Here is an 11797-nt window from a genome sequence, read left to right as displayed (position 1 = left end):
CTATGATCAAGGTAGCATGGAGGGAAGTTAGCCATTAATAGTTCAGAAATGGTTCTAAAAGATCTTCCCAGCTTGTGTAAATCTACAACTCTCCTTCTTAGAGGTTTATTTATTGAATCATATAAGGAATCATCTGATATTTCTAAGAAATTATCTTGCATGAAACCCATGGATCTTTGAGGAAGTCTTTTAAGAAATCCTGTGAAGTCCAAGGTTACATGGCTTTAAAGATTATATTTAATGAGCCGTTCATCAAGGGAGTATTAACAATACTCATCCACCCAGAGAGGAATTGCTCTTCCGTGTCTCCAGCAGCTTTGAACAATTCTGGGAAATCATTGGCACGCTCAATGAATCCCAGTTTATTTAGTCATTGTTTATATACTTGTAGCTAATGAGCTGGGGGAGCATGTCTTGAAGGAAACTATTTTCAAAATGCGGCTTTTGTCCTGAAAGTGTGTCATAACTGCAGGACGTGGGATGTCGCCTAGTCAGGGGGGAGGAGGTCACAGTAAAAAATTTCCCAATGAGAGGCAGAGGGAGTAAAGGAAAGCGAACTCATTAAAGGATCTAGTGATGAATTGGACTGGGAATAACCAGGCTGATAAGAAACTCCATGGTGCTTTCCTGCTATGACACTCTGACCTCCACAGTCTGACAGTTTGTTGTTTTTATCAATATCTTTTGACCTTTTAACTTTTTCTGTTAAAAGGGCAAGATTTTTGAAAAAATAGAAGAGCGAGGGGGGATTTTTTTTTTTCCCCCATGAAAATAAAGCAGGAACCTGCATGGGTCAATATACTCTGAAGCCTGTTACGGCCTGGGACAACAGCCTTGGTCCACAGCAGTTCGTGCTGTAAGATGCCGAAATAGAAGCTTCAGATCTCGCCTTTGCAGGTGATGTAGATGATCAGGTATGATGGTTGACACTCAGTAAGAAGATGACCTGTTATGCTTTACTTATTTCTTAATCTTTCCCTCCTTTTTTTGTGGTCTTCTCTTTTCTTCTTGCTAATCTGCCCCTCTCTGCCTGTGAGTTCTGGCACTGTTACACTGCAGCACATCTGGAAAGTATTCACAGCCTTATGATTTCGTCACACTACAGCCTTATTCCAAAATGGATGAATTCTACACACACTATCCAATAATGACAAAGTGAAATAAGTTTGCTTGAAATTTAGGGTTTGATTAATAATATTGTCACGGCTGGCGGAGTGAGCCGTGTGGAGTGGAGGAAAAGGAGGACCCAAAATGCAGCAAACTGATGATACGAGTGAAGTTTATTTACACGGTGGCAGTGGCAAAAACAGGCAATGAAGCATGAGTAATGACAAACCTAAACTGGGAGAACTAAAGAGCAAACCTGAAATCTACAGAACGGAGAGCGGAGCAGAGAGACGCAGACTAAGGAACAGGATACCAAGAAACACAGAGGAATGCAGATTAACGCAGATACACACGGATGAATGCAGACGAGCCGACAACGAACACAGACCGACACCCACTAAATACACACACACAAGGTAATCAGGTAATCACACACAGGAGGGAAGAACAGCTGAACCTAATACACATGGGGACCGGAGGAGACAAGCTGAACACAATAACAACAGACACAGACCTTCAGAACAGAACAGGAAATCCAGAACACGAGCCTTCAAAATAAAACAGGAAACAGACTGATGTACAACACAACACGGGGACATGAACAGAGCACCAAGGACAGACACAGGTAGGGCTGACAATACACCAAACTTCAGGTTAACCCCTAAACTAATACAAATCAGAATAAACACAAAACGCTGGGTCAACGACCCAGGACCATGACAAATATAGCCCGATATCCTTCATCACCTGTCCATGTTCCTGTCTGTCATCATCTCTGAATCTGGACCTGTATGCATGCATGGACAGTATACACATGGCTTTAAATATCCATAGTGTTACAAAACATAATAAACTTACTGTTTGTTTTGTCTAAAGATTCGTCAGATTTTTCTCCCTATGAAAACTACAACATGGGACCAGCTCTGCGAAGCAAGTCTCATTTTACTATGGTGATGTTGGTCTCCATCTAGTGGTGTTTGCTGGTGGCGCAAAGACTATACTGCCATTTGTTTTTAAATTGAAGTTTATTCATCACAGTCAGTCTTTAGCAACAGAACGATCGTGGGAATGTACAGAATCATTTCTTTCACGAAGAAAAGTCATTGAACAGAGAGGCTTAAAACGTAAAACCATAAACCAGAGCTGATGGAGGAGGTTCACGCAAAGTAGCAGGTAAAGATTAAAGCAATTTCAGAACGTTGAGATTTTGTGTAGAAGGCACATAATCTGAAGAACAGTACACAGTTCAAAGAAAATTCAGAATTACTAAGGACAACAAAAGTCAGGTTTCTTCAACAGAAATAGAACAAAGAAACTGCATCAAAACCATACATTCCCATGTCCTGGAAACAGTATAAGCCACATTTGAGACGCTACAGGAACCTATCAACTAGTCTGCTGACTGCTTACTCTATGGATCATGGCTTTCTAGCAACAGACTCAGGTATTTCCTGGCATATTGTTTTTCCATCCTGTCTGTCAGAGAAGCCAGGGTCAAAGGTTACAACTGAAAGAAAGCTACAATTTTTCTAGATGCCCAAAGATTACATCTAAGCAACACTTTCATTTAAGGGAATAACACAGCTGCAGTTATGCCTTCACTGTTCCATTAACCTGCACATGCACACTCTTACAGCTTTGTGGTAACTTTACTTCACAGCCTGGACTGTAGCAACTGTGTTGCATTCAGCCTGTGTTATATTTTTACACTCATCATATCTATTTTTAATTATTCCTTGTTTTTCTTGTTCAAAATTAGCAGTTTAGGAAGTGTGTGTGTGTGTGTTGTAAGTAGTTGTCAACAGCAGAAAAATGAGGCCAAAGCTGAAGTGGCAAAAATTGCAGTTCAGGCTGGGGAAGTGAGTCCCCATCAGGGGGCAGTGATGACTTACACAGGCAGCTCATGCTCATCTGACTCATCTGCTACTTCGGGTCATTAAACGGGACCTGTGTGTGAGCATTTGTCGCCTTTTTTGAGAATTTTTAATGGAATTTGTAATATTACAGCTTGCTAGGCAGTAGAAATAATCCCAGGAGCTTGTGCTTCATTATCAGACAATGAGGTTTTGCATGTTTATTAACAAGGCAGGAGCAGTCTCAGTGTAGATAACGGAATAATAGGTGGGCTTTTAAATCGCCTCACTCTGTAGAAATGTATGTTTGTACCTTCATAAATAAAATGTAATAAATATTAAAATATTTTTTAAAAACATGATCTAAACATTTCTTTCACTAACTTCAGTAAACAAAGCAAATTCAAGTACATAAACAACCATTACTGTTGTTTACTGTAATACAGAGTAAGAGTAAAAAACACACATTTTGCTGCTACTAAATGTCACTAAAAAGCTCTTTCACCAAAACTTTTTTGTGCCATTTGAAATTGCACAGCTTATAATGCTCCCGCAGCCAAACTCCACCTGCTGTCTTTTTTATGTTTCATAAACAAACATGTAACAATCAGCATTGATCTTTTTGTTGCGCTTCATCCCGTGTTGCCCAACTAAGCCGTCACCAGCAGGTAAGGCAGGAGAAACAGGACCTGCAAATAGGTCTGGATTCACTGCCGGGAAGAGCGTCCAGCACCTCGTTGACATCGCCATTAGAAAGACCCTTCCACTTCAGCAACTTGTTCAGGAACTTGAAGTCCTCACTGTAGTCAAAGAAGAAACCCCACAGAGTTAGTGACACATAAATTATTCTGTTAGACAGGTCTATTCATTTAAAAGAGTTTTTCTTTTCTTTTATACAGCGAAGAACAATATTTACAAGATTAAAAGTATAAAATAAGGCATCTAGAAAAGATGTTTTCCTTGATGACCTCTTTGCACACTGTCATCTGGAAGGATGAGCTAAACTGCGCACAACTGTTTTGTGCCAAGTGTTTGCATCCAGAAAATAGACATGAGGGATGTTTGACGAATTGAGAATATAGCTGCTCTGCTGGGGAAGTGTGTTTTACACGTGCAAGCTGGTAAGACGTTACTAAAAACGACTGAATGAAGCACAAATTTGTGTGCATTTTCAAGGGGAGTGTAGCAATGAGACTGTTGACTGCTCGATCAAATAGGTTATCTATGGAAGCTCCTAATTATGATCTATAGTTATATTTACATTTGTTTTACAGCAGTGAAATAGTCATATCAAGAAAAATCCTTAGGGCTCTTAGTGATCCCATGGTCTCTTGGTGAAAATGGGTTTCACAACCAGTTGGTCAGGGATGTTGCTTCCTGTCCTTGCAATTGCTTTGGTTGCAAGCAGATTGCTGTGGTTGCCCATAGTTTGCTCATAACATGGAAGAAGCGTACTTTGACTTACATTTCCAGCATGTGTCAAATTGCACTACAGTTTGAAAATAAGTCTGTGTCTCTGAAGGAAACTACAGAAATCTGCTGGTCAGAGCAGTCAGAAGGAGGCTATCGATGCAGCACCCTCTTTCCTATCAGCGAGAGGCTGAGGCCTTTACTGAGAAGGTGTGTAAACATGTTTGTATTGATACAGGTAAGAGATCATTTTACCTCTTTCTGAAATAGTCCTGCTGTAGACGTGCCATTATTATCTTCAGTGCATCAATGGATGTGCAGTCCAACACCTCTTGGATGCCCAGCATCATCTTGCGCCACTCGTGGACACCGGGAGCCTGATAAATCACAAAAAAGTATGACAGGAATGCATGTCAAGGTTAAGATTTTTTTCCAGTTGCTCTTTTGGTAAAACGTCATTCACATAACAATAAGCAGACTGTTTGCAACTTGTTGATCTCACCAAGAGTGAAATGCTCTTGTGAAGATGGTTTGCATCTTCATGTATTTGTTCACCAATATTAGGAGCCCATCGGCCCTTCAGGGTTCTCTGCTTGTTTGTTATAAGATGTTCGACATAAGTGCGGGCGATGATCTTATAGGCCTCATCCACCACCTCCTGAGACACATAAAGACAACATGAATGCAGTTTGACTGAATCGGTTTAAAAAAACAACTACAGGTAAATTTGTGTATATTTGACATCTGGGAATTTTCTTACATTTTTCTCATCCATAACATAGGGCAGTGTGGGGAAGTGACTGTAAACACGGTAAACAAAGTGGTTCAAGTTGCTGCCCGATCTGAAGAAATCTTTAAAGTGGTTCTGCCGGACAGAAAATGTCGTATTAATAGAAGAAAATATATTTACCTATATATATATATTTTTTAATCTGTGGTTAGGATGGATAGATACCTCTGCAATAACAGTTATAATTTCCATCAGGAATGTTAAAGTAGACTGCTCCAGGTTCTCCAGTGTTTCCACAGTTTCTTTGACAAGAGAAGGTGTGACTCCCGTACCAATCGTCTGAGCATACTTCCTGAAAGAAACAGCATAAAATATTTATAAAACAGGCATCAGCTTTGATCATCATGTTCTACAGCATGTTAAGCCTTCAAGTAGATATCCAGTGGTGAATAAGTATTTTGATTCAATTATAGGGCTCAAAGAAACTGAATTAACATTTGCCACAGAAACACAGAAACCACTCACCTGAGTTCCTTACATGTTTTCAGTGTTTTGAGGAAGTGTATTGTTTCTGGGTTGTCAGTTTGTGCCCATTTTTTAAGATCGACATACTGCTCTTCACTGTACCTACAAACCAAAGAGAATACACAGTGAAAAAAAAAACATGAGTTTCATCAAATCTCAAAATCTCAGACGTGATGAATCACCTATTTCTGAAGAAAAGATAAAGACTCACCTCTTGACAAATGTTCGAAACTCTTGGAAACAAATTTCTTGCACTTCATCGTGCAGTTCTGGAAGGAGTTTTTGTGCTTCTCTGGGTACGGCATTAATACACTTCAAGAGGGACAAATGATATGATAGGTCACTAACAGTTTTTCACTATTTACAACAGAAATTTCAAATAAACTTTCTTTGCAATGATCTACCAGAACATTTTCTATAATTTCACAGAAAACTTTTAGCATTCCTGTCATTTACTACAACAGCATTTCTCTGTCATGCAGAAAAACTGAGACATACTGTTAACATTGTATTTTCAGCTAACTCATGGACTAAATGCATAAACTTCATTAGACTGACAAAAAGTGCCCTGTATGTGACCTATGATATAAAACTCATCTGACGCTCCTGCTGAAGAGCATTTTTCCTACCTGGATAGTGTCCACATAAAGTTTAACATAATCTTCTTCTATGCAGTTTGGAGCTATGCCGGTCTCATTCTGCAGGATTTTGTCCAGGGACTCTCTGATCTCTTTCTGTGGACAAAAACGACACAGAAGTAGACTGTAAGCTTACTTTCTATCAGGCATACAATCTGAGAGTCTACCAGGGAAACACCATGTCCCAAATTAGAAATGTAACTTTGCATATTTTTAATGAAGTGAGCCCTGAGGCCAATTTTGCTCATGTCAGTTGAGGTTAACTCTAGTGGCCATTTTGGTTCAGAGTAGTTTGGTTTCTATTTTGTACATTTGTACTGCTGAGAGGATGGACGTTGTTGCTTTCATTTAAATGTGTCATTGAGGAATCTGACAGACTTACTGAGTGACACTTTCTCCCAGCAGGCTGTTGATATCAGATTACTGTCTGGCCTGTTTTTCTTACAGATGATTGTAACAGTGTTTCTGTTCCTTTTCTTCTTGTGACATCTGATTGGGCTGAAGTTTCAGAAAGTCAAGTCAACTTTGAGCACTTTTAGTACCTGCATGACTCCTACAGATACTTAAAATGTATAAACCACTTTGCTTACTAACTCATATTCAAAGAAGACTCAATGAAGTAATGCAAATACTGCGTTTAGAAACATTTTCATTTCCAGTTCATTTATATGGCGATCATGAGCCAGTCTACTTGTGAACAGGGGCTGAGATTGTGGCTTTTTTTTTTCTCAACTACTTCTATGCATCTGTTCTTTGATCTGGTTAAGGCCTGAGGTTGATCACACCTTTCAAACCAAAGAGCAACACTGCCACCAAAGGGATTGTGGGGAAAGTGTTACACTTCCAGGAAATAACTTGGTCCCACAGCTGTGGTTTACACTGGCACACAATAACAACCTCTGCGTGAGAAGTGTTGAGAGAGGTGGGACAGATAGAGACTGAAGTCCCACTGGCTTACCTCTCACTACATCTGAGAAAAGGCTAAACATCCGGAAACAGAGTTTGTGTGCGTTTGCTAATCATCATTATTTTTAATCAAACATAACTCAAAATACAAGTTGGGTCAATATGTTAAATGAGAAATGTGATTTGTGTAGTGAAAAGGTTTTGATTTTGTGTCTGTAGACATGATCTAGCTTTGACCTTGGCATAATAGTGTCAGGAATGTGAAGCATTAGAAATGTGTCACCAACACATGATTATACATGTTTTTGAACAAGACTTGGAAAAACACAAAATCATAATTTATTTGTGATTTTGCTGATGGTTAATTATGCTTAATGCTGATGCTTATATTGAATATACCTGATATTTGGGTATTTTTAAAAAAAACAAAAAAAACAAATAGTATTTGTAAAGACACACCTAACTACACAGAGGCTGTGTAGAAAACAACCTTGAATGATATCAGTGTGTGTGTGTGTGTGTGTGTGTGTGTGTGTGTGTGTGTGTGTGTGTGTGTGTGTGTGTGTGTGTGTGTGTGTGTGTGTGTGTGTGTGTGTGTGTGTGTGTGTCACCAAAGATTGTCTGGCTCATAAAATGTATGATAAGTTATATTGGTATTCTTACCTGCACACTTTGAAGCAGCTTCTCCTTTGCCTTGTCTTTCCATTCACAGAACAGCTTTTGGTCTGAACTAAAAAGCACCTCCCTGCTTGGAAAGTACCAGAAAATACCCACATCAGAAGTGAGCACCAGCATGTGTTAACAGCTAACATTCAGACAAGAGACAAATGCTTTCAATCCTAATTCCCTATTGATATGATGAAACCTGCTTTAACATTTTAATTCCCTGTTTTTGAAATAACAGGTTGAAGATATTGTGAATAACAATGAATAAAAGCAGACTGAACCAGTTTGCTATATGCCAGGATTTTATAGCAAATCTCTGTATTTATGCTTAAATTTTAAACACATAAAACAGAAATAACACACTGAATTAATCCGAGAGCTCTAGACGTGATGATCATAGTTCATATTTTTTCTTACCTTTTGTGCTTAACTATAAATTTGAACGCTAGTTTTCATAGATGTATGTGAATGGTGACTAGATTGGTTGTTATATAGTTACTTAGGTCTTACTGACCATTCAAAATGCTCATTTGCATATTCTGGCATCTGGGCTGGAAGACACGCCCAACAACCAGCTTAACATCCAAGTGCGTCATTGGTTTGATCTTCACCAAATCTATATTTAAAGGTACAAATGCACACAACAGCACTGAGCTGATGTGGCTAGTTAAACAAAAAAAGGTAAGCTGGCACATAAATACCTCAGATATTTATGTTGGACCCAGTCCATCAGTTGCAGGCATTGCTTGACAGATTTGATCTCCTGGAGCATTTTGTTCAGGATATTGAATGTCTGAGGGTTGGACCAAGCAATGACACTCTGTTGTCCCAAATTAGCCTCTATGAGGTTGTAAAGGCTTTCAGAGGACACCCCAAGACACTGAATGAGATCCATAAGTGAGCTGCTTTGTTGTCTCTGCATGGATTGCTCCTCTGCAGAGTTAAAGGAGTTCTGGGCCAAAGGGTTCTCATACTCATGACCTGCACAGTCATGTCCTATGAAAGAGCCAGAAAGAACAAACAAACATGTGAACTCTACATTTGTTTCATGTTTTGACTTGATCCAAGCCAAATGAAGGGGTTATATTTTATTTTATTTTTTTTCTGATAAAAAGGGGCGCCGTGTCAGACGAGGTAAGGTAAAATTCTTGCTGTGACTCGGCCAAGATATGTGACAATGAGCCTGTCAGAGTTTGCCAGCTTCTAAAAGCCTGGGTGATGTAATTGTGAATGAATGAAGTGCCAGAGACTAAGCAATTTATCAAGCTCATCCTTACTCCTGATGCTCTTTCCATTTGAGCTCAGGTGATTTTCTTTTCCATCAAGACAACAGTGTCTACCACTGAGTTGGTCCCTTTGAGAAGGACTAATAGGTGTCAGTTTTAACCCTCTCAGGCTCAAATTAAGTTTTTTGTTGCTGATGCACAACCAAGTCCTGCAGTGGTACTTCTGAGTAAAAAAAAAAACTCATAAAATATTTATGTGGGGTAATCAGGTTGTTAGTTTTTAACTGTCGCAAATCGGCAACGCCTGCCTCGAGAGTGTTAACATTGGTGATAGTCACCTGATGCCATTGGTTATGAGTCTTATTGTCTACTTCCTTTAATCTTGACATTCCACTTGTAGCTTGTGGCTAGTTTCTGGCTACAGTGCATGTTTTTTCACTTAATCATATCCAAACATAAAATTCGCTTTGTTTTCGGATAGGAGGAAGTAAAACCAGCACTTATGATGAAATTTAAGTGTGCACTTGGAAGCCTCGACACTTATCGATATTAACTTGGGAATGCATGTTGGGACATATTTGTTCTGGTTTGTTTGGGAATACCCTGCATACCTGAGGCTAAGCTGCGCTGATATGCAAATATTGCAACGTTACTTTGTTGCCGCTTCAGCAACAGCTTGTGCTGCTCGTGTGTTAAACTAGTTTTTATTTCTGAGTTAATGGCCTATCAGTAACAATCAATCAATAAATAGCAATTATTTCAAACAAATATAAAATAGCCAGTCCGTGGATGATTCCAGTTATTATTCCTTGCTACATATAAACTATACAGATGAAGGATTCCCACAGTAATAATAGTAAAGCGCTCTTACCGTCTTGTATGTTGTTGTTATTTTCTATTAAGGGTTTCTTGCCCTCACTCATCCGAATCTTCTTCTTTCTGCTGAAAATCTTCTTCATATCGACTTTAACTGCTCGCTCTTTTAGCAAAGACGATGCTTGAACACATGCAGTGTCACGTTTCAGTAATGCACTCCTGGCAGCGCTGTGTGGTGTGGAGCTTATAAAGCAGTCGAAGGGATTTTCCCGTAGCATCACTGCGACTGTACAAAATGCTTTCGTTTCTGCATCATTTGACATCATCCTAACAGCAATGATGCAATGTGTAATAATAATAACAACAATAATACCTACAACTCGCCGAAGAAAGCCTGTTGTCCTAACTTTTGTGAAATTTGTGAAAACATCCTAACATTTAAATAATATATCGCTTTGGGGGGTTAAAGTGTGAACACTGTGGTTACACATTGCTGAATGAGTCGTTGTACTACAGTGTAAAACGAGTCCCACTTTAACTTGCACACATGAAAACTACATGATATCTGTTCATTAAGAATCAAGAAATGTCAGCTGAGACGCTGAACTGTGCTTTACATACATACTGTGTGTACTTATTACATATGCAACCTACAATTATGTAGTAACCTTAAAAAAGCAACAGCAGGAAAGTGAGTTGGAGACATTCTTTGGCTCTGCCCTTAGGACTTTGTCTATAAATAACTATCAATGCCAATGTAATGAGTCAGAGTGAAAAGAAAAAAAAGAAATGTGTGTATGTGTAGGCATGCAAAGTAAAGTAAAACTGCAGTACTGATTTATGTTGAACATAACAGACATTTTTAATCTGTAAAGTAGCTGACAAAATATGGCAACAGGTACACTATATGTACAAAAGTACTGGGTCACACCTCTTTGAATTCAGGTGTTTTTGGCCCTAAAACTGTATAAAATCACCTGGCTTGCAATCTGCTTTTACAAATATTTGTGAACGACTATAGAGCTCAGTGAATTTGAGTGCGTTCTATAATGTGTCACCATTACAACAAGTGAGTTTGTGAAATTTCTGTGGGTGATATTATTGCAAACGTGGAAGTTTTTGGGAACCACAGCAAATGGCAGTCCACACAAAGCTACAGATAAATTGCTTAGTGCGTCTGGCATTAACATCAGCATGAAAACGGTGCACCAATAGCTTCTTCCCACACCGGGTCATCCCGGGACACTTCCTCACTTTTAAGCCGAACAACGTACACGAAATACATACATACATACATACGTACGTACGTACATACGTACGTACACGGAATTTACATGTAACGTCAACAAGGTAAGTGCACCTGTAATGTAGACATAACATAGACATAATGTACACTTAGATGAAATATACATACATGTACATGTAACATACAGGTAGAAGATAATGTACATGTAATGTCAACGAGATACACGAAAGTGCAACGAAGACATGTCACTGTTCAATTTCAAAATAAAATAAAAACTTAAATCAATTGTTAAGTGGTAACTGTAGCCCTGTCTCAGATCTTTATTTTCTCAGCATTCAAAGGTTTCATGATTTAGTTGGTTTAACAGATCAGGTTCTTAACTGATTTTTATCACAATGAGGATAGATGTGTTTGTATTTCAGTAGTTGTAGATCTGCAGAAATCAAAATTTGAACAGTGGATCCTTGAGGATGTGTTCTTTGTTACTCTTTACCTATCTTTAATACAAATGCAGCTCTTTTAAACCAGAATTAGTGCATTGGTGCTTTCAGTTACTGTGCTCCTGTCCTTTGGAACAAGCTGTCTGCTGACGTGAGGTCAAACAGAGCCGTGTCTACATTCAAAAGCAAACTCAGAACCTCTTTATTCTCACAGGCTGATATTTAATCACTGTG

General features: G+C 38.9%; 1 protein-coding gene across 3 annotated transcripts; it reads right to left on the bottom strand.

Moving 5' to 3' along the window:
* Nucleotides 1-2219: 2219 nt before the first annotated feature.
* Nucleotides 2220-10080, bottom strand: LOC308389490 (uncharacterized protein). Of its 3 annotated transcripts, none has more exons than XM_080870940.1 (11): nt 9933-10080; nt 8537-8831; nt 7833-7917; nt 6255-6359; nt 5837-5937; nt 5626-5727; nt 5326-5452; nt 5131-5235; nt 4873-5028; nt 4626-4747; nt 2220-3760 (listed from the first exon to the last, which is right to left on the bottom strand). In XM_080870940.1, exons 1-11 carry the CDS (start codon nt 10018-10020, stop codon nt 3619-3621), a joined length of 1428 nt encoding a protein of 475 aa, XP_080727066.1. In that variant the 5' UTR covers nt 10021-10080; the 3' UTR covers nt 2220-3618. The 3 variants fall into 3 exon arrangements, with proteins under 3 accessions (XP_080727066.1, XP_080727068.1, XP_080727067.1); XM_080870942.1 differs by having other exon boundaries at nt 4873-5025; XM_080870941.1 differs by having other exon boundaries at nt 7833-7914.
* Between the last annotated feature and the right edge of the window lie 1717 nt (nt 10081-11797).

Source organism: Rhamphochromis sp. 'chilingali' (genome assembly GCF_963969265.1).
Source record: "Rhamphochromis sp. 'chilingali' genome assembly, chromosome: 21".
Lineage (NCBI taxonomy): Eukaryota > Metazoa > Chordata > Actinopteri > Cichliformes > Cichlidae > Rhamphochromis > Rhamphochromis sp. 'chilingali'.
Note: the sequence above shows the minus strand (reverse complement) of the source record. Positions and strands in the feature narration are given on the sequence as shown.

Excerpts from the sequence above, each read along its gene's own strand:
- LOC308389490 (XM_080870940.1), bottom strand. The coding sequence starts at position 10,020 with ATGAAGAAGATTTTCAGCAGAAAGAAGAAGATTCGGATGAGTGAGGGC. Across the intron at positions 5,236-5,325 it reads TTATAACTGTTATTGCAGAG|AACCACTTTAAAGATTTCTT; the intron begins GTATCTATCCAT and ends TCTGTCCGGCAG. Across the intron at positions 4,748-4,872 it reads ACAAGAGCATTTCACTCTTG|GCTCCCGGTGTCCACGAGTG; the intron begins GTGAGATCAACA and ends GTGATTTATCAG.